The 21,767-nt window shown below is 37.4% G+C and overlaps 1 protein-coding gene across 10 annotated transcripts in view; it reads right to left on the reverse strand.

Annotated features, from left to right (window-relative positions):
• Nucleotides 1–21,767, reverse strand: part of MRTFB (myocardin related transcription factor B) — a 281,350-nt gene that overhangs the window by 127,288 nt on the left and 132,295 nt on the right. For 8 of the 10 annotated variants that reach the window (XM_019928677.3, XM_019928680.3, XM_019928679.3 and 5 more), the window contains one exon: nt 3,140–3,356. In XM_019928677.3, the coding sequence (XP_019784236.1) occupies nt 3,140–3,293 (154 nt within the window). In that variant the 5' untranslated portion in view covers nt 3,294–3,356. Of the gene's footprint in view, nt 1–3,139; nt 3,357–19,017; nt 19,187–21,322; nt 21,367–21,767 lie in introns of those variants that run through there. The other 2 variants (XM_033840239.2, XM_073792292.1) reach the window with 2 other exon arrangements.

The raw sequence follows: 21,767 nt of genomic DNA on the forward strand, positions 1-21,767 counted from the left end.
GAGATCAGAGTTGAAAACTTCCCTAACATGGGAAAGGAAATAGCCACCCAAGTCCAAGAAGCACAGAGAGTCCCAGGCAGGGTAAACCCAAGGAGAAACACACTGAGATACATAGTAATCAAATTGACAAAAATTAAAGACAAAGAAAAATTATTGAAAGCAACAAGGGAAAAACGACAAATAACATAAAAGGGAACTCCCATAAGGTTAACAGTATAGGATTTCCTTAAAAAACTAAAAATAGGGCTTCCCTGGTGGCGCAGTGGTTGAGAGTCCGCCTGCCGATGCAGGGGACACGGGTTCGTGCCCTGGTCTGGGAAGATCCCACATGCCGTGGAGCGGCTAGGCCCGTGAGCCATGGCCGCTGAGCCTGCGCATCCAGAGCCTGTGCACTGCAATGGGAGAGGCCATAACAGTGAGAGGCCCACGTATCGCAAAAAAACCCAAAAACTAAAAATAGAATTACCATATGACTCAGCAATCCTACCACTGGGCATATACCCAGAGAAAACCATAATTCAAAAAGACACATGCACCCCAATGTTCATTGCAGCACTATTTACAATAACCAGGTCATGGAAGCAACCTAAATGCCCATCGACAGATGAATGGATAAAGAAGATGTGGTACATATATACAATGGAATATTACTCAGCCATAAAAAGGAACGAAATTGGGTCATTTGTAGAGACGTGGAAGGATCTAGAGACCATCATACAGAGTGAAGCAAGTCAGAAAGAGAAAAATAAATATATATTAACGCATATATATGGAACCTAGAAAAACGGTACAGATGAACCGGTTTGCAGGTCAGAAATAGAGACACAGATGTAGAGAACAAACGTATGGACACCAAGGGGGGAAGTGGAGGGGGGATGGTGGTGGTGGGATGAATTGGGAGAGTGGGATTGACATATATACACTAATATGTATAAAATAGATAACTAATAAGAACCTGCTGTATAAAAAAATAAAATAAAATTCAAAAAAAATAAACTAAAAAAGTAGTCATATACTGTTCTCTCAGAAAGCACACAAGTAAGAGTAGTTAATTCTGGAGAAGTAACTGGGTAGCTGAGGGACAAGACTGGGAGGGTGACCTACTTTTCACTGTGTACCCATTTGTACCCCCTACATTTCAAGCCAGGTAAGTGTATTACCTATTCAAAAAAAAAAAGTGATTAAATTCTATAACAGAAATTATAGCCTCATAAAATGTTACGACCAATCACAAATCAAACATGAGTGATGATGACTACCACACTGTAAGACACACAAAAAACCAAAAACAGCCCCACTGTTTTGTGAATGGTACTTGTGGTTTAGACATAAAATCTTCAGTGTCAGATCGTGCATGCATCTAAAAACTGCTGTAACTTAAACAAGAGAGACAGAAATGAAGATACGCCCTGGATTTTAGTGCTAGCTGGATGATGCAGAGGTTTTCTACTGATGATAAAAACACCACACAGATACACAGGCAGAGTCTGGGCAAGATAATTTTATGAAATATGAGTGTGGATAAAGCAATCCTTTTATTTTATTGCACTGCTTCATAATATGTGGTTTTAATTACATACATGTAACTAAATTAATAAATTCTAACTTTTACCATTCATCTACCTCCCTCTAAAAGTTTATAAGGGGAGGACTACCTCGTATTTGGGCTTACCTTATGTTCAGGCATACATATTCAAAAGAACATTCTTGCAAGAGAATGTGGCAAGCTATATCAAGTAAAACTACCACAAAGCATAAGCTTTCCCCTTACACATCCCTCCTCTGCTACGTAGGACCATTTTCTTGAGCAACTGTATATTACTGCAACTTTATACCAGTTCAACTCTTATTTTGGTCTTTTTTTTTTTTTGAGGGAAATAATTTGAATATCATACTGGTCCAAGTATACTGTGTAAATTTGACCAATTTAGTCATGTTTCAGTTAATGTGGTTATACTCTCTCAGCCACTGCCTAAGATAAAGCTAGGCTCCTAACTGATGGAAGGTTCTAAAGCCATCACCAGCCAAACACAGCCTCCTGAAGGCTTTGACAGCTCTGAGCAAGATGTTGCTTTATACCACTCGCACTGGACAAGGGTTGTGCCCAAAACAAGCATCAGACACAAGTATCAGATATCTTGTTGGAAGGGAGAACAAGTACACCCCAAAGACATGCACTGAAGAACTGAGAATAGCAGCATAAGTCTTCAATCCATTTCCCTGAATAAGATAAGGCCATTATTTGAAAAGGATCAGGAAACACTTAGAACCCAGAAGATAAGTAACAAGATACGTAAGGAAGTGCTCTACAGGGAAAGTTTTATTTCTTCTGGCTTTTAAAACTGAAATTAAAAAAACACATTTGGGATTGTAAGACTCATCAGAACTGTGGAAAGCATGGCAAATCCAGTTGAAATTCTTAATTCTTTCCCTGTAATATGTATGCTTGGTGTGCTTGTAAATTTTAATACTTTGTTAGTTTTTATGTTTTAAGTATTAAAAATAGACATATATCATCTATCTCTACTCATTTTTGTTAAAAACTGACAGTACTGTTTTCTGGAGACTCTGGGATGCTTCTGATTAATCAGGAGAATTTCCTGAATAGATAACAAATGAATAGAAGATATTCATTTTGTATACAAGTATGAGCCAGCCGAAGACTGAGAATATGGCCACATCCTATACTCATTAATACAAAAAATACTCAGACAAGAAATTCTTGCTTTCTTAGTGATCATTAAGATAGCTCAAATTTTGCCAATTCTGAAATTAAGGTGCAACACATTGGAGACGGGGAACATGGCAAAAGAATCTAGTCAAATCCACCATCTATTTTCCCTGGAGTCAACATAGGAAGCTGCTTTCCAGTACCATGCTAGCATGAAATCTTCTGCTTGTGCTAAAATGGTTGAACCTAAAGCTTATTTCCAAAGATAACTTTGCTACTTATTGGGGAAATAATGGAAGAACTGGATAGAAAGTGAAACTCTGCCTGTTCCTCAAAACCAGCCAGCACCCCCTGAGGTTCTCTCCTTCGTGACAGGCTGCCCAATGGAACGGACCAAAAAGTTACTACCAAAGAGGGATACGTTTAGCTCACAAAGAGGTAAGCTCCCACCACACACGCTGAACTCACCATTTTTCCTTTCGTTCAGAGGGGGCAGGTGCTGACTGGACTGCAAGGAGAGTTCCTGGAATTCGTGGGCAACGGCTTCACTTTGAGGACTTGGAGCAAGATGGGCTAAAGGTCCCAACTCATCCTCGGTGTCCACTGCCCCTGTGTGATCCATTGTGTCCCAGCCACCGGCAGCAGAGGGTACGAGACGCCTCTTAACTGTGGCCTGTTGAAGAGACTGTCAAAATAAAGAATGTGTAAATAGATGGTACTTTTATTTTTCTCTTATCTGCACGAAAGTATTAAAATGGGAACCCTGGGTTCTAGTTCAGTTTCACTGCTATGTGGCAACTGCCATTCGTTTACCCTCTCTGCATTCAGGTTCCTTGTCTAACACACAGGAATATACCTCCCATCTAAAAAAGTGCTTACTAGATAAATAAAAGTTGAAAGGTATTTTGTATAACTTTTTATACTATGGATCAAAGAAAGTTATAGTTATCGGTGTCATTACTTCATGATTTTAATGCATCCTAAAATGAGATAAAAGTCAACTAATGCTGATGAAAATAAAAAAGCAGTCTGGTTTGAAAAATCTATCTCAACTCCTACAGATCAAACAACTTTACATGAAGTCAACATTCCCAGCAACCAGCAATGTTTCAGATAATGAATCCTCTGTCAGCCTCGGTCTCAGAGTGAGAACAGAGAACAAAACTTTCAGCCAACCCACAATGGACATACAGTTCACAACAAAGAGACAAAACTTCATTTTACGCCACTGAGATTTGGGCTTGTTTACTATCACAGCACAGCCTGGCCCATTCTGACTGATACAGAAATTAGTAACAGAAGTACCAAAGACACAATAAAACCCTAAATATGTGACATTGGCTTATGTGGGGATGAGCAGTGGGCAATAAGAAAACTGTTATGGAAAGCTGAAAGCTAAAAGGATGGTGGTCCGTATTATGCAACGGCAAAGCATCTGATAGGCTACCTGCTTAGCAGCATCCCACATCACAGTGTGTTCATCCATTCACCTATTGATGGATATTTGAGTTGTTTTCAGCTTTTGACTATTACATATAAAGATGCTATGAACATTCTTGTATGAGTATTTATATGTATGTATGCTTCCACTTCTCTTGGGTAAATACCTAGGAGGGAAGTGATTGGATTGTTTGGCAGCTGCATGCATAAATTTTAAAGAAACTAACAAACTATCCTCTAAAATGGCTGTGCCCTTGTGCTTTCCTACCAGCAGTGAATGAGAATTCTACTTGTTCTACATCCTTGCCAACATTTGATTATGGTCAATTTTTAAATTTTTAGTTATTTTAATGGGTGTGTAGTGATATCTCATGGTTTTACGTATGTATGTATGTATGTATTTATTTATTTTGGGCGGCATTGGGTCCTCGTTGCTGCGCACAGGCTTTCTCTAGTTGCGGCGAGCGGGGGCTACTCCTCGTTGCAGTGCGCCAGCCTCTCATCGCAGTGGCTTCTCTTTATTGCAGAGCATGGGGTCTAGGCGCACGGGCTTCAGTAGTTATGGCATGCAGGCTCAGTAGTTGTGGCACACGGGCTTAGCTGCTCTGCAGCATGTGGGATGTTCCTGGACCAGGGCTCGAACCCGTGTCCCCTGCATTGGCAGGCGGATTCCTAACCACTGCGCCACCAGGGAAGTCCCGATATCTCGTGGTTTTAATTTGCATTTCCCTAACGATGTTGAGCATTTTTTTTTTTTTTTGGAGCATGTTTTAATGTGCTTATTTGCCATTTGTATATCTTCTTCGGTTAATATCTGATCAAATATTTTGTTGATTTTTTTAAATAGGTGGTTTATTTTCTTATTATTGTTGAGAGTTCCTTACATATTCTGGACAGAAGTTCTTTATCAGATGTGTGATTTGTAAACATAGGCATACCTTGTTTTATTGTGCTTCACTTTATTGCACTTCGCAGATACTGCATTTTTTAAAAATTGAAGGTTGAGGCAACCCTGCATTGTTCAAGGCTATCAGCACCATTTTTCCAATAGCATACACTCATTTCTTGGCTCTGCATAATTCTTGAAACATTTCAAACTTTTTCATCATTATTAAATTTGTTATGGTGACCTATGATCAGTGATCTTTGATGTTACTGTTGTAACTGTTTGGGGGTGCCATAAACCACGCCCATATAAGATAACCAACTTCACTGATAAATGTTGCGTGTTCTGACTGCTCCACCAACCGGCCATTGCCTGTCTCCTCCTTCTCCTTGGGCCTCCCTATTCCCTAGGACAGAACAATATTGAAATTAGGCGGATTAATAACCTTACGATGGCTCCTAACCCTACAAGTGAAAGGAAGAGTCACACGTCTCTCACTTCAAATCAAAAGCTAGATATGATCAAGCTTAGTGAGGAAGGCCGAAAGCCGAGACAGGCTGAAAGTGAGGCCTTTTAGCCAAAGTTAGCTTAGTTGAGAAAGCAAAGGAAGAGCTCTTGAAGGAAATTAAAAATGCTACTCCAGTGAGCACATGAATGATAAGAAAGCAAAACAGCCTTATTGCTGATACGGAAAAAGTTTTAGTGGTCTGGATAGAAGATCAAACCAGTCACAACATTTCTTTAAGCCAGAGCAAGGCCCTAACTCTCTTCAATTCTATGAAGGCTATGAGAGGTAAGGAGGCTGCAGAAGAAAAGTTTGATGCTAGCAGAGGTTGGTTCATGAGATTTACGGAAAGAAACCGTCTCCACAACATAAAAGTGCAAGGTGAAGCAGCAAGTGCTGATGTAGAAGCTGTAGCAAGTTATCCAGAAGATCTAGCTCAGATAATTAATGAAGGTGGCTACAATGAATAACAGATTTTCAGTGTAGACAAAACAGCCTTATATTGGGAGGATACTTTCATAGCTAGAGACTTTCATAGCCAGAGAGAATAAGTCAAACTCCTGGCTTCAAAGCTTCAAAGGACAGGCTGACTCTCTTGTTAGGGACTAATGCAGCTGGTGACGTTAAGTTGAAGCCAGTGCTCATTCACTACTCTGAAAATCCTAGGGCCCTTAAGAATGATGCTAAATCTACTCTGCCTGTGCCCTGTAAATGGAACAAAACGGCCTAGATGATAGTAATCTATTTACAACACGGTTTATTGAATATTTTAAGCCCACTGTTGAGACCTACTGCTGAGAAAAAGATTCCTTTCAAAATATTACTGCTCATTGACAGGGGACCTGGGTCACCTCAGAGCTCTCATGGAGATTTACAATAAGATTCATGTTGTTTTCATGCCTGCTAACACAACATCCATTCTGCAGCCCATGGATCAAGAAGTAATTTCAACTTTCAAGTCTTACTATTTAAGAAATAACATGTTGTAAGTCTATAGCTGCCATACATAGTGATTCTTTCAATGGATCTGGACAAAAAGTAAATCGAAAACCTCCTGGAAAGGATTCACCATTATAGATGCCATTAAGAACATTTGCGATTCATGAGAAGAAGTCAAAGTATCAACATTAAGAGGAATGTGGAAGAAGTTGATTCCAACACTCTTAGATGACTTTGAGGGGTTCAAGACTTCAGCAGAAGAAGTAACTGCAGATGTGGTGCAAAGAGCAAGAGAACTAGAATTGGAAGTGGAGCCTGAAGATGTGACTGAATTGCTGCAATCTCATGATAAAGGAGTTGCTTCTTTTGAATGGTTTCTTGAGATGGAATTTAATCCTGGTGACGATGCTGTGAAAATTGTTGAAATGACAACAAAATATTTACTTTATTTACATAAACTTAATTGGTAAAGCAGTGGCAGGATTTGAGAGGACTGAATCCAATTTTGAAAGTTTTCCTGAGTAAAATGTTATCAAACAGCAATGCGTGCTATAGAGAAATTGTTCATGAAAGGAAGAGTAATTTGGTGCAGCAAACCTCATTGTTGTCTTATTTTAAGAAATTGCCACAGCCACCCCTATCCTGATCAGTCAGCAGCCATGAACACTGAGGCAAGACCCTCCACCAGCAAAAAGATTACAACTCACTGAAGACTCAGATGATGGTTAGCAATTTTTAGCAGTATTTTTAATTAAGATACATAAATAGTTTTTTAGGCATAATGCTATTGCACACGTAATGGACTACAGTATGGTGTACTTTTATTGCCCTGGGAAACCCCAAAATTTGTGTGACTCACTTTATTGTGAAATTTGCTTTACTGCAGTCGTCTGGAACCAAACCTGCAATTATCTTTGAGGTATGCCTGGACTTTCGCCCGGTCTATGGCTTACCTTTTTGTGCTCTTAATAGTGTTTTGTAAAGAGCAGATGTTTTTAATTTGAGGAAGTCCAATTTATCAATTTTTTTCTTTTATGGATCATGCTTTTAGTGTTGTAGCTAAGAAATCTTTGATTAACCCAAGGTCACAGAGATGATCTCCTATGGGTTTTTTTTAGATATTTTATAGTTTAATATTTTACATTTAAGTCTATGATCCACTCTGAGTTAATTTTTGTATCTGCTGCGAGATACTAATCAAAGTTTTCTGTTTTTTGCATAAAAAAACTGATTGTTCCAGCACCATTTGTTGAAAAGGTTATCTTTTCTCCACTAATTTGTCTTTGCACCTCTGTTGCAAGCCAGCTGACCATGTATATGTGGATCTATTTATTGACTCTTTATATAGTTCCCAGAAAGAACCACAAAGGAGGAGACTCTAAATTCTGTGTATAAACTCTGCTCAAGTCTCTGGCTGACCCCTAAACTATGCACATGCAGGACAGGTTCCCAACTCCTTTTACTAAAGCAAAAATAACAGAACTGAGATCTCAGCTGCTGCTCACCATTGGAAAGACAGAGTTTGCAAAGGTGAGTTCAGCAAAGTTAACTGCCTGCTAAAATAAAATAATACTCTAAGAGGGAAACTTACAGAGTCCAGAATCTCCACAACTGCCCATCCAGAATTCCATATCCAACAAAAATACCCTTTAATAATGAAGGCAAAATTGTCACCAGCAGACACACACTAGAAGAAATGCTAAAAGAATTTCTTCAGGCTGAAGGAAAGTAATGCCACATATTACTTGGGTCTCAGTAATAAAAAGCATCAGAAATGGTAAACATATAGATAAATACCAAAGACTAGTTCTTCCTCTTGATTTCTTTAACATTACCATTCCAAGTAAAAATTATAGCACCGTGTTATGGGGTTTATAATGTATGTAGATGTAATATATATGACAATTATAGCATAAAGGATGGGGGAGGGGTAACCGTATTACTACATTCTTATAAATACTTCTATACATTATAAGGAAGTTGTACCATTTTAACTTGAAGTAGACTGAGAAATTAAGATTGTACGTTGTAATTCCTAGAACAACCATTTAAAAAAAGACATAGTTTTAGCTAAAAAGCCAATAGGGGTATTAAAAAGGAATTCTAAAAATACTCATTCAACTTAAAAAGAAGGAATAGAGAAACAAAAAAGAGATGGGACAAACAAAAGGAAATAGTAAAATAGTAGACCTAAATCCAACCTTATCAATAATGATATTAAATGTAAATGGACTAAACATTATGATTAAAAGAAAGATTGACAGAATGGATTTTTCAAAGTCTAAAAATGTATGTCTATAAGTGACATGCTTTAAATATGAAGACGTAAAGAGATAGAAAAAGACAGGTCACACAACAAGATGCCCAGCAAGGCTGGAATGACTACATTAACATCAATCAAAGTAGACCTCAAAGGATGTGTTAGGTAGGTAAATTTGCATGTAAAATGACTTATTTTGCTATGAAATATTAAAATATGACTCCTAGATTTTTTCAAAATTATGAATTTTCATTTCAAATTATTTATTCATATAAAATAAAATCTGTTAGTAACAAATTAATTCTAAGATACAATACCATAATGCCATTTTAATGGCAAGATGTACAAACTGTGAACATTAGTGCTAATGATTTGGAAGATCCTTTAGGCATACAATTTAAAAATATTTTCATGCACTATTATCTGCACTTCATATCGAAGAATTTTTTTCAACCTATTATTCCTTGACATTATGCTCACCTCAAACTCCCACACATCCCTCCAAATTAAGAACATTATAAGCTAAGAAAATCTTTACAAAATGTAGCAAAAGAAAAAGTGTTCAAAATTTTTAACTTAATATTCATGAACATTATTTATTTATTTTTTTTTTTTTTGCGGTACGCAGGCCTCTCACTGTTGTGGCCTCTCCCGTTGCGGAGCACAGGCTCCGGACACGCAGGCTCAGCGGCCATGGCTCACGGACCTACCCGCTCCGCGGCACGTGGGATCTTCCCGGACCGGGGCACGAACCCGTGTCCCCTGCATCGGCAGGCGGACTCTCAACCACTGCGCCACCAGGGAAGCCCTCATGAACATTTTTAACGGAGTACACACACTCTTTCTATTCTGAAATTCTACTACCAAATTTGCAAGCTGTCATCTAATATCTACTTAAATGCTTGATAATTTTGTTTTGAAATTGAAATTCAACATCAAACATAAAGAAACACTTTCTGTCCAACAGTCTCTAATTGAGATGTTAAAGAAATGGCATTAGAATGAATTCTTTCATTGGGTCATAATCTAGTTATGAAAGTAAAGCAATCATTCAGCTTTAATAATACAAACAGTGATAAAATATTAATTTGTCTAGAACTGACAGAATGAATGACTATGGAGTTAATACGTGACACATCCCAATAATATAACTTCATTCCAAAATGAAACTAATCCAACATTTATCCAATGCTAGGTCAAAGCACAGTACAACACTAGTATAAGATCAACCTGGGATATGGCTTCTGCTCTCAAAAAACAAATCACTTCATTGTCAGATACCACACCAGAGACAGAGAAAATAACACAGGAAAAAACAAGAGGCATCACACTTTCATTTGTCCATCTATTTATTGATTCACTCGTTATCTTTTTTTCTCAGTGGAGTCAAGATAACTGACTTATATATAACTGACTTATATATATATATAATGATCTTATATATTATTTTTTTTTGCGGTACGCGGGCCTCTCACTGCTGTGGGCTCTCCCGTTGCGGAGCACAGGCTCCGGACGCGCAGGCTCAGCGGCCATGGCTCACGGGCCCAGCCGCTCCGCGGCATGTGGGATCTTCCCGGACTGGAGCACGAACCCGTGTCCCCTGCATCGGCAGGCGGACTCTCAACCACTGCGTCACCAGGGAAGCCCCTGAGCTTATGTTTAAAAAGATGCTGGGCCAAGGTAGTTCCCAAATCAGTGCTAACGTTTGTTTTGAACCAAGTGAAGTCCAAAGCCAAATCTCTTTCCACTGTACCTTACGGCTCGTAATGACTAATTCGTGTGAAACATTAATAAGTAAAGTAGTATATAATCATTGCTATATAAAAGAAATGCTAAAAAATAAAGGAGTTCAAAGAATATCAATATCAAACTTAAGAAGTTTAATATATAATCAGCCAAATGCAGACAGGCAGAATATCCAAATACACTCAACAAAAAATGTTTTAGCAACAGCAAAACTGTTGTCCCTGCCCTTAAAGCGCCCCTGAATTACAAATATTAGGGAAACACCTGGCTAACAGCCCGCAAAAATTTATTTGCATTCAAACAAGATAAAACTTGGATCAAGAAGTTCAAAGACAAAGCTGACCACACACAAAAAGTAATTTCTGCATTAGAAGAGTATTTACTATTAAGTCCCATGATCAAACAAATTGAAAATTTTACATCAAACGCACTTTTGAGAAACAGAATTTTTTGTCATTGGGTTGGGTAAATTAGTGATATCAACCTTAATTGATTATTTTATGCTATCAATTCTCCCTTCAAAGCTCCTGGTGGCAATTTGTTAAACATATAATGTTAGAGCTCAAAATTTATTTATGAATATAAGAACAAAACTCCTGTCAACTGTATATGCAAAGATATTTTCTAAATATTATACAGCTGTTTCTGTATTGTGTTCTAAATAAAATTTCTTAATGGTATCAAGAATTCAGGATCAAGTCTGTTTACATTTTTGTATAAGTAACATTCTCCTCCCAGTTTTATAACTGGGGAAAAAAAAACAATCACAAAGAGGAACACTTCATCCAATTTGTCCATATTCACTCGTAACAATTAGGATGGAACCAGAGAATCAGAGTTCTAAAAGCACATGTTTATACACAAATATTATTTTACTACATACTGTTTTCATTAACTATTATTATTATGAAAAGTATTTTTGTTCCCCTATTTTTTCTAATTTAATTCCTGTTTTGATTACTTGAATGCACTTATATGTTCAAAGACTATGGAAGTTCACAGAATAACAGAACATTTTAGCTGAAAGGTATCTTAGAATCTATGCCTAGTAGGTGCTTCTCAACCCTCCTCACAATATGATAATCATTTGAAGAACTTAAAAAAAAAAAATTCCTAATGGGTAGGGGTAAAGGAGAGTCTCTCCATAGATTTTGATACAGTTACTTGAAAAGAATGATTCTAATGTGTAGCCAGTGCTGAGAATCATTGATCTAGTGGAACCCTCTTATTTTATAGAGAGGACAAATCATTTGCCCAATGAGTGAGAAGAGAGGTCAGAACCAAATTATTATAGCAAGTGTGAAAACAACACAATATAAGTAGGTACAAAGTGCTGTGGAAACCAAAAGAATTAAATGTCTAATTGTATTTGGGTAAGTTAGGAAAGTCTCCCAGGATGAAAAGGACTTTGCAGACACAGAAGTTTTTCTTATTAGTAAAAGTACAGTGGCATGAACAGCTATCATCCAATAGCAAAACGTCTGATGGGGCCAGTGTAGAAAGAGCATAACATGGAGAAGCAGAAGACAAGGCTGGTGCAGTGAGTTAAAGCACAGTTGTGAAGAAGTGTTAAGAAACAGTGATATGATCAGATTTGTATTTTAGAAAGATCATTCTGGCAGAGGTATGTTACCGATAAAAATCTCATGTTGAATAATCAATGTTGGCAAGGATGTGGAGAAAAGGGAACCCTCCTACACTGTTGGTGGGAGTGTAAATTGGTGCAGCCACTATGGAAAACAGTATGGAGGTTCCTCAAAAAACTAAAAACAGAGCTACCAGATGATCCAGCAATCCCACTCCTGGGTATATATCCGAAGAAAACAAAAACACTTATTTGAAAAGATACATGCACCCCAATGTTCATAGCGGCACTATTTACAATAGCCACGGTACGGAAGCAACCTAAGGGTCCATCAACAGACAAATGGATAAAGATGCGGTATATATACACAATGGAATACTACTCAGCCACAAAAAAGAATGAAATAATGCCATTTCCAATAACATGGATAGACCTGGAGGGTATTATGTTTAGTGAAATAAGTCAGACAGAGAAAGACAAATGCTGTATGTTATCACTTATATGTGGAATCTAAAAAATAAAACAAGTGAATACAACAAAACTGAAATAGACTCACAGATACAGGTTACAAGCGGGAAGAAGGAAGAGGGGGAGGGACAAGATAGGGGTAGGGGATTAAAAGGTACAAACTACTCTGTATAAAATAAATTAGAAGGATCTATTGTACAGCATAGGGAATATAGCCAATGTTTTATAATAACTATAAATGGAGTACAATCTATAAATATTTTGAATCACTTTGTTGTACACCTGAAACTAATATTGTAAACCAACTATACCTCAATAAAAAAGTTAATAAATAAAATATGGTTACTGATTAGTCCAAGCTGTTATTGGGTTGGCTAAAAAGTTCCTTTGGTTTTTAAGTAAAAATAAAAGACACATTTTTCACTTTCACCAAGAACTTTATTGAACAACGTATTCACTGTTTTGTTCCACTACCTTCGGCCATTTTTCAGGCAACTTCGTAAATCCATCTTCCCAAAACTTTTTATCTTTTTGAGCAAAGAACTGTTCCAGGTGCCTTTTACAGTCTTCCAGGGAATTGCAATATTTTCCATTAAGAGAATTTTGTAAAGACCGAAATAAATGGAAGTCCGAAGGTGCAGTGTCTGGTGAATATGGTGGATGAATCAGAACTTCCCAGCCTAGCTGTAACAGTTTTTGCCTGGTCATCAAAGAAACATGCGGTCTCACATTATCCTGATGGAAGATTATGCGCTTTCTGTTGACTAATTCCAGGCGCTTTTTGTCGAGTGCTGCTTTCAGTTGGTCTAAGTGGGAGCAGTACTTGTTGGAATTAATCGTTTGGTTTTCCGGAAGGAGCTCATAATAGAGGGCTCCCTTCCAACCCCACTGTACACAACATCACCTTCTTTGGACGAAGACCAGCCTTTGGTGTGGTTGGTGGTGGTTCATTTCGCTTGCCCCACGATCTCTTCCGTTCCAAATTGTTGTACAGTATCCACTTTTCATCACTCGTCACAATTTGTTTTAAAAATGGAACGTTTTCATTACGTTTCAGCAGAGAATTGCATGCCGAAATACAGTAAAGGTTTTTTTTGCTTAACTTATGTGGAACCCAAACATCAAAGCTATTCACATAACCAAGCTGGTGCAAATGATTTTCAACGCTTGATTTGGGTATTTTGAGTATGTCGGCTATCTCCCACGTGGTATAACATTGATCGTTCTCAATGACTCAATTTGATCGCTATCAACTTCGACCGTGGAGCATTGTCCAGCAAGAAATCTCCAGTACAAAACTTCACAAACCACTTTTGACACGTTCAATCAGTCACAGTACCTTCTCCATACACTGCACAAATCTTTTTTTTTGCGTTTCAGCTGCGTTTTTACCCTTCCTGAAATAATAAAGCATAACATGCCGAAACCGTTGTTTTTCTTCCATCTTCAATATTAAAATGGCTACACAAAAACCAATTTTGATAAGTTTTTTTTAAATGCACGCTGATATGACAGCCGTCACAAACAATCTAACAAAATTGTTTCAAATGAAGTTAAAGACAACTAAGCGCTACTAGAGCCAGGTTAACAGAAAAAGAAACCGAACGAACTTTTTGGCCAACATTTTTAAGAATCTCACTCATGTTGAAAAGCTGACAGACTAAGTTAAGATAGTGGAAATGCAGAAAGGGGAATAAATTCAAAAAATAATTCAGAGACAACATTTCAAGGCTTAATGACTGGCTCAGTTGAAAGGTAAAGGAGAATAAAGAATTGAAGGTGGCTGACCTGGGCAGCTGGAAAAGCTGGCAGGCAGGGATGAGTAGTGGGGAAGATGAGTGTTCACTGTGAGAGACTATAGGCCCTTCAGAGGGAGCTCTGAGAAAGGCTGTGACTGACGGGATAGCTATTTGGTTTGAAGCAAATCACTTAACCTCTCAGGAATCTGGTTTCCTAATTCAAAAAAATGGAAATGACAAATGAAAAGAAGAAAAGGGAAGAATATTTACTACATTTCTATGTATTCAGTTTGGCACTAAGTTTTTTACTCTATGCTTTCCTTACCTTTGCCCTAATGACCTCCCTGTGGGCAGGTATTACTCTCATTTTACAGGTGAGAAAACCAAGGCTTGGAAAGATTAAACAAAAGTGAGAGATTAGCGCAAAAGCCAGGAGTCCAACTTCAGAGCCCGTAGTCCTTCTAAAATAATACATTTATGTGCCAAAGCTCAAATGAGTTGGAGCAAATGACTGGGAGGGACAGATGTTACTGGGGTAGGAGGAAGTGGTGCAGAGGGGAGAGGCAGCTGTGGAAGGCTCCGTGGGCGCGACTCTTCACACACGCACTGGGGACCCACGGCCAGCTCAGTCACACCTCCGTGTAAAGACCCTGTCCATCAGGCAGTTACGACAGTAAGATGAAGAAAACACTCTCCTCGAGCAAACACTCAAGGTGCAGCTGGAATTAAACTCCAGATTGGAAGAAGATGAAATCTAAAATTGTAGATGTACTGCACATAAACAGGACACGTTTCTGACATCAGGTTATAATTCTTTCAAATAAACAACTTATAAGCAGGGTTTTTATTTGTAGCGGTTGGATTTTTACATGTAGCCATTAAATACATAGCCTAAATGTACTATAAATATACAGAACACGGACAATACACTACATAGAAGAAGTTATATAACTGCTCTTCTGTGCTTGAAGTGGCTGTTATAGCTCTAAACATGCCAATGTGATGGTTTATTTTTTTTTAACTTGCTTACGGCAGACATGTTTCAAACGAACGTAACATGGAGCAAAATGCATACCTAACACTCTCCACAGTGAGACATTCTGAAGTATTGTAACTAACATTTACATAAAGAATGTTTCTGAAATATTCATTGTAATCCATCTATAAATAAAAATATGAATTAGCAAAAGTTTAAAACACATGTGGCTTTTAAATTACTATCTAAAAAGACACAAAGAACTAGAAAATTTTATTTGTTCCCCAAGTAAAACACCCAAAACCCAAGTCTTTTTAGCTTGAACAACTGCATTTTCCAAGTTTATTCAAAATGAGTGATTCTCAGAGAATAAGCACTGATTGGAGGATTAATTTTAAGCTGAGATGATTTCCATATTTATCAAATACTGGGTTAAAAAACTAGTTTTGTTAAACCATAAATTAGCCTTTGATCTAAATGCTAAGAAGTAAATATTTATAAACAGATTAAACAAATGTTTACTTAACAGATAAAAAATATACTGTACTCCTATTTCTAAGGCAGGGAGAGGAGGTAGAAGGGAAGAGGAGGAAGGGAAGAAGGAAAGAGAAAAACAGAGAAAGAAAGGGGAAGAGAAAGGGCCATTAAAAGAAGGGCAGTCTCTTCTTGCTGTTTTCTAGCTCTTTACACTTCTTGGTATTAGAAATCAGTGAATTTGAATTTAAATTTAAACAAAGATATTAAACAAAGTATTGTAAAATACATGAAGAAAGATGAAGTTTAATTTACTTGTCCAAGCTATCTTGACTAGTTAAGTAGCAGAGCTGGGACTATGAGTCCTCCTCTGTATGAGTCCCCCTAACTTATAATCTAGTTCTTTGGTTCCTAATTAATCCCAAGAGAAACCCTCTTGTCTGAGGCAACCATGCCAGATAGTAAGTTGGTAAACTGAAAAACTCAGTTAAATAGAGGAGTCATTACAACTGATACACATAAATCTTAAGACATTTTCTTTTAAGTTAGAATGCAGAGATGTCCATGTGTTTGCCAGTATTCCAACACAGGGTCAAGGCCATCTCTTTGCAGATGTGTCAGCTCTCTGGCACAAACCACCACTATCTATGACTCCTAGTTTCCATTTCTTTAAAGTAGAACAAAAATTTAAAAGATTTTGAGCACAGCGTGTGTCTATATTTTTACAATTCTGAACCCAATTTATTTAGTTTCTCGCCCACACCCAATTCAATAGTATTAAGTAACATGGCTTTGTGGTCCCAGACACTTAACATTTTTGCATTCATAGTTCATCAGTTTACATAATATTTAGTTAAACTGCATAATTATGATTACTACCATTACTGGCATAAACATATTTAGGAATAAACACAGCTGACTTTTGGTTAGTTAGTGAGAGCAGAAATGCATCACCACACTTCAGTGTCACCTCCTCATCACGCCCATTCAGTGTGTCCTGGGACAAAGGGGTTGGAAAAGGCTGGTCATCCCTCAAACCAACCAAGTTTAGGATGGATAAGACAGGTTCCACCCCGAAACATTTTAAAATTGATGTTGATGCCAAGGGCACTTCAAATTGGAAACCTGATCTTTTTAAGTTTTCTGGAGTCTGTTAATACAAATTACTTCATAGATATTATTTCATTACTGTCTAACTTCATGCAAAATGCGTTAATATTGTACTCTGAGACAACAGTTCAGAGTACATACCAAATAAATGTTAATATTCAGAGTTTTATAACAGTACTCTAGCAGATAGTACAATTATACATAAGTTTCTAATGCCGTTAAATACGAAATAATCTATTCTCAGTGTATCACAGTCCTTTCAAAATACCTGTGAATTCTTCTCTCCATTAAACGCACTTTGGCATACATGACAAAACAGCAATTTCAATCAGCTGTGAAACAACAGTTGTGGATAAGTGTTTTTTGTTGTTGTTAATTGAGATATAATTCACATAACATAAAATTCACCATTTTAATGTGTAGAATTCAGTGATTTTTAGTACAGTCACAAGGTATGCAACCATCACTATCTTATTCCAGAACATTTCATCATATCTAAAAGAAATCCCACCCCCATTAGTAGTCACTTGCCAGCCAGGAAGTGACTACCCACCCCCAGCCCTTGCTACCACTCACCTACTTTCTTGTCTCTATGTATTTGCCTATTCTAGACATTTCATTCAAATAGTTTTACTTCCTTTCTAATCTGGATGACTTTTATTTCTTTTCTTGCATTATTTCCCTGGCTAGACACTCTGTACAATGTTGAATAGAAGTGGCAAGAGTGGATATCCTTTCTTGTTTCTAATCCAAGTGGGAAAGCTTTCAGTCTTTCACCATTAGTATGATGCTAGCTGTAGGTGTTTCACAGATGCCCTTTATCAGGCTGGGAAAGTTCTCTTTTATTCCTAATATTTTGGGTGTTTTTATCACAAAAGGGTGTTGGATTTTGTCAAATGCTTTTTCTGTATTCATTGAGATAATTGTGGGTTTCCCGCCTCTTTATTCTGCTATATAGTGTATTACATTAATTGATTTTTAGATGTTAAATCAACTTTGCATTCTTGTGATAAATCCCACTTGGCCGTGGTATATAATCCTTTTTATAAGCTGCTGGATTTGGGCTGTTAGTGTTTTGTTGAAGATTTTTACATTATATTTAGAAGGCATATAGTCTAATTTTCTTTTCATGTGCTGTCTTTAACTGGTTTTGGTATCAATGTAATACTGGCCTCAAAGAATGAGTTGAATGTTTTCTTGTCTTCTATTTTTTGGAGGAGTTTACAAAGAATTGGAGTTAATTCTTCTTTAAATTGGTGGAGCCATCTGGTTCTGGGCTTTTCTTTTTGGGAAGTTGTATGATTACTCATTCAATTTCTTTGCTATAGGTCTATTTCAGATTTTCTGATTCTTCTTGAGTCAGTTTTGGTAGTTTGCATCTTTCTAGAAATTGGTCCGTTTCATCTGGGTTGTCTAATTTGTTGACATGCAACTGTTCATAGTATCCCCTTATAATCCTTTTTATTTCTATAACATCAGTAGTAATGTCCCCACTTTCATTCCTGATTTTGGTAATTTGAATCTTTTCTCTTTTTTTCTTAGTCTAACTAAAGCTTTGTCCCCTTTTTTTAATCTATTCAAAAAACCTACTTTTGGGGCTTCCCTGATGGCGCAGTGGTTGGGGGTCCGCCTGCCGATGCAGGGGACATGGGTTTGTGCCCCGGTCCAGGAGAATCCCACATGCCGTGGAGCAGCTGGGCCCGTGGGCCATGGCCGCTGGGCCTGTGCGTCCAGAGCCTGTGCTCCGCAACGGGAGAGGCCACAACAGTGAGAGGTCCGCGTACCGCAAAAAAACAAAACCAAAACCAAAAACCTACTTTTGGCTTCACTGATTTTCTCTGTTTTCTTTATTATTTAGTTCTGCTCTAATCTTTATTATTTCCTTCCTTCTGCTTGTCTTGGGTCTAGTTTGTTCTTCTCTTCTAGTTTTGTTAAGGTGGCAAGTTAGGTTATTGATTTCAGTTTTTTGGAAAAGATATTCTTAAATTTCCAAACTTTTCACAAAGTGATACAATATACATCTTAATGCACAGTATCCACATTATCCTTACAATGTGTGGTATTCATAAATTTCAAAAAGCACTTATTATGTTCAAACTAGTTAAGCTTAAACGTTCCCAGAAGCATTTCTACAACACCAGAGTATAAGAGGACGAAAATCGCTTCAGATATCAGAACCACCATACCCTGTGCACACGTCGCCGCCTTCTGAACATACCCAATGATGAAAATGTCTCACTCCTCCACAGGCAGTCCTTTTCATCTCAGAGAATTCTACCACAATGCCCTTCCTCACACTGAAAGGAAACCATCACTGCAGTAGGTTGTAGTTTCAAAAAGAAGACATGACACTATCTTCAACCCTACATATTCTTCTTACAATGTGACTTCAGCATTCTTCTCATCAAAAGGTGGGGACTAAGCTGCCTCTGCTTGAATTTGTGCTAGTCTGTGCTACAGGGTAAGGGATGTTACATGACTTACAAGATTAGGTCATAATAGGTCTGCCTAGGTCTCTTGGAATATTCATCTTTGGAGCTGCTGAGATGCCACATAAGCCATCTGACTGCCCTGAGGCTGCTATACGGTGAGAAAACCAAAACTAGCCCATGACTAAGCTGAAGTGAAGAGACAGACAGAGATGCCCAGCCAATCACCAGCTACTTCAGCCACCTTCCCTTGCTGTTGCAGTTTCAGCCACTGTCTGACTGCAACCAAAACAGAAACCAAGCCAGAACTGCCCAGCTGAACCCTCCTCAAATCCCTGATCCACAGAGGTCATAGAAGATATAAGTAATTGTTGTGGGTTTCAGCCACTAAGTTTTGGGGTGATGTGCTACACAACAATAGTAACTGGAATCCTGACTCTAGGCAACATGTACTCCTTAATCCCAGAGTCTACATCTGGGATCATGAAGACTAAGTCCAATTAATTTTTCAACACTGGAAATACTAAAGAAAATCATAGTTGATTCTCAGTCTTCTGTGAGCTTATTAAATCATTTGACAATTTTATTTTAAATCATGGTTTCACTTTTCACAGTCCTGGTCATACTAGCCTGGATTAGTTAAGAGACAGTTTATCTACATTTTCTTAATTATGAGACCCAGAACTATATCCAGTCCTCCAATGACGGTATACATGAACTGTTGAGAAATGTAGGAAGACTGTGTCACTCACTAGCGAGGCTTTTATTAATTTGGTGTGAGTTCCTATGTATAAACTTTGAATAAAATCCTTTTCCACAGGAAATGGTATAGTACAGGATATCAGTTAAGAGTTAAGGTTTTGGAATTAGACAAATACGGAGACAAAATTCAGCACTATCACTAAGAAGCTATATGACCTTCAGTAAAGTGTATAACCTCAATAAAGCTTAATTCTTCATTTATAAATTGGGGTCATAGTACCCAACTCATGGGATTATGACAAAGGTTAAACGTAAGCACACGAGTAGCTACTGTTGTAATGTTTTCTCCAATCACAATGCTCCTCATCCTCTTCCTGTTGAACTGATTTTTTGTCTGTTTTGATCCAAGGTCAGGGCCTCACATCGATCTCTATTAAAGTAGCTCTTATTATATACAGCCCATTGCTTCACTCACTTATGATCTTTTACACAAATAACCGTTTATAGAAGATGTAGTGGAAGAAAAAACCCCATTGATGATAGCAACAAAAAGATAAAATATCTAGAAATAAATGTAACTGGGAATGTATAAAATCTTTATAAGGAAAATGTTAAAACATGACTGAAGAACTCCAGAGAAGACTTGAAGAACTAGAGTGTATTATATTATTGGATAGAAAGACTCAGCATCACAAAGATGTCTGTTCTGCCTAATTCAACTTATAAAATTTAAATGATTGAAATAAAAATACAAAAAAGATTATTTTTCCTTTGGAAGTGGGGTGGGGAACCTAGACAAGTTAATTCTAAAGCCCTTATGGAAAAGAAAAAAACAAAACAAAACAAGCAGAAGTTGTCTGGAAAACCAATGAAAAAGAGGAGTGCTACTAGATCTAGCATATATTAAAATATATTACAATACCTCAATGATTAAAACAGTATGATATTAGTATACGAAGTGAGAGACAGGAAGACAAATGATACAGAAGAGAATGTCTAAAAATTAGATACATATATGCATAGAAATTTATTATATAATGAAGTTGGAATTGCAAATTAGAGTTAAAAACACGGACTTTTTGAAGAAAGGTACTGGGATAACTGAGTAGCCATTTGAGGGAAAAAAAAGTTAGAACCAAACCTAACATAGTTCAGCAGGATAAATGGCTCATGAATCAGAGATTTAAAGGTTAAAATATGAGACGAAAAAGGTTATAGAAGAAAATATGGGAAGTCCTCCATAGCCTTGGAGTTGGGAAAACCTTTCCATCACTCCAACTCCTAAAGCCATAAAACAAGATGGATAAATTATATATGCATATGTATTTATATGTATATTCATATAAACTTTACATGCCAAGAAAACCATAAACAAGATGAAAAGTGACTTACCAGGAAGTCTGTATTTGCAACTTACAATACACAGAAATAAGCTCCTACAAACAGAAAAGGAAAAGATCGATAATCGAGATTTTTAAATGAGCAAAGAATATGAATAAAGCTCAGAGAAAAGGAATGTTCTTTTAAAATATGACAAGATGCCCAACCCTCCTCACGAAGAAAGAAATGTTAAAATTACCACGAGAAACCGATTTCATTTAGATTGGCAAAATTCTGAAAGTTTAAGAACACAGATTGGCAAGACTGGGCCTTACCTCATAAATTAGAGGAATATAAAATGGTACAACCTTTACGGATAAAAATTTGTCAACATCTATTAAAATTACAAATGCACTAACTCTTTGACCTAGCAATTTATCGTCTGGGAATTTACATGTTCAAAATGAAACTGTAGGTGGGACTTCTAGAATGGCAGAGAAAAGAGCTCAGCAAATCC

Source organism: Tursiops truncatus, chromosome 15 (assembly GCF_011762595.2).
Source record: "Tursiops truncatus isolate mTurTru1 chromosome 15, mTurTru1.mat.Y, whole genome shotgun sequence".
Lineage (NCBI taxonomy): Eukaryota > Metazoa > Chordata > Mammalia > Artiodactyla > Delphinidae > Tursiops > Tursiops truncatus.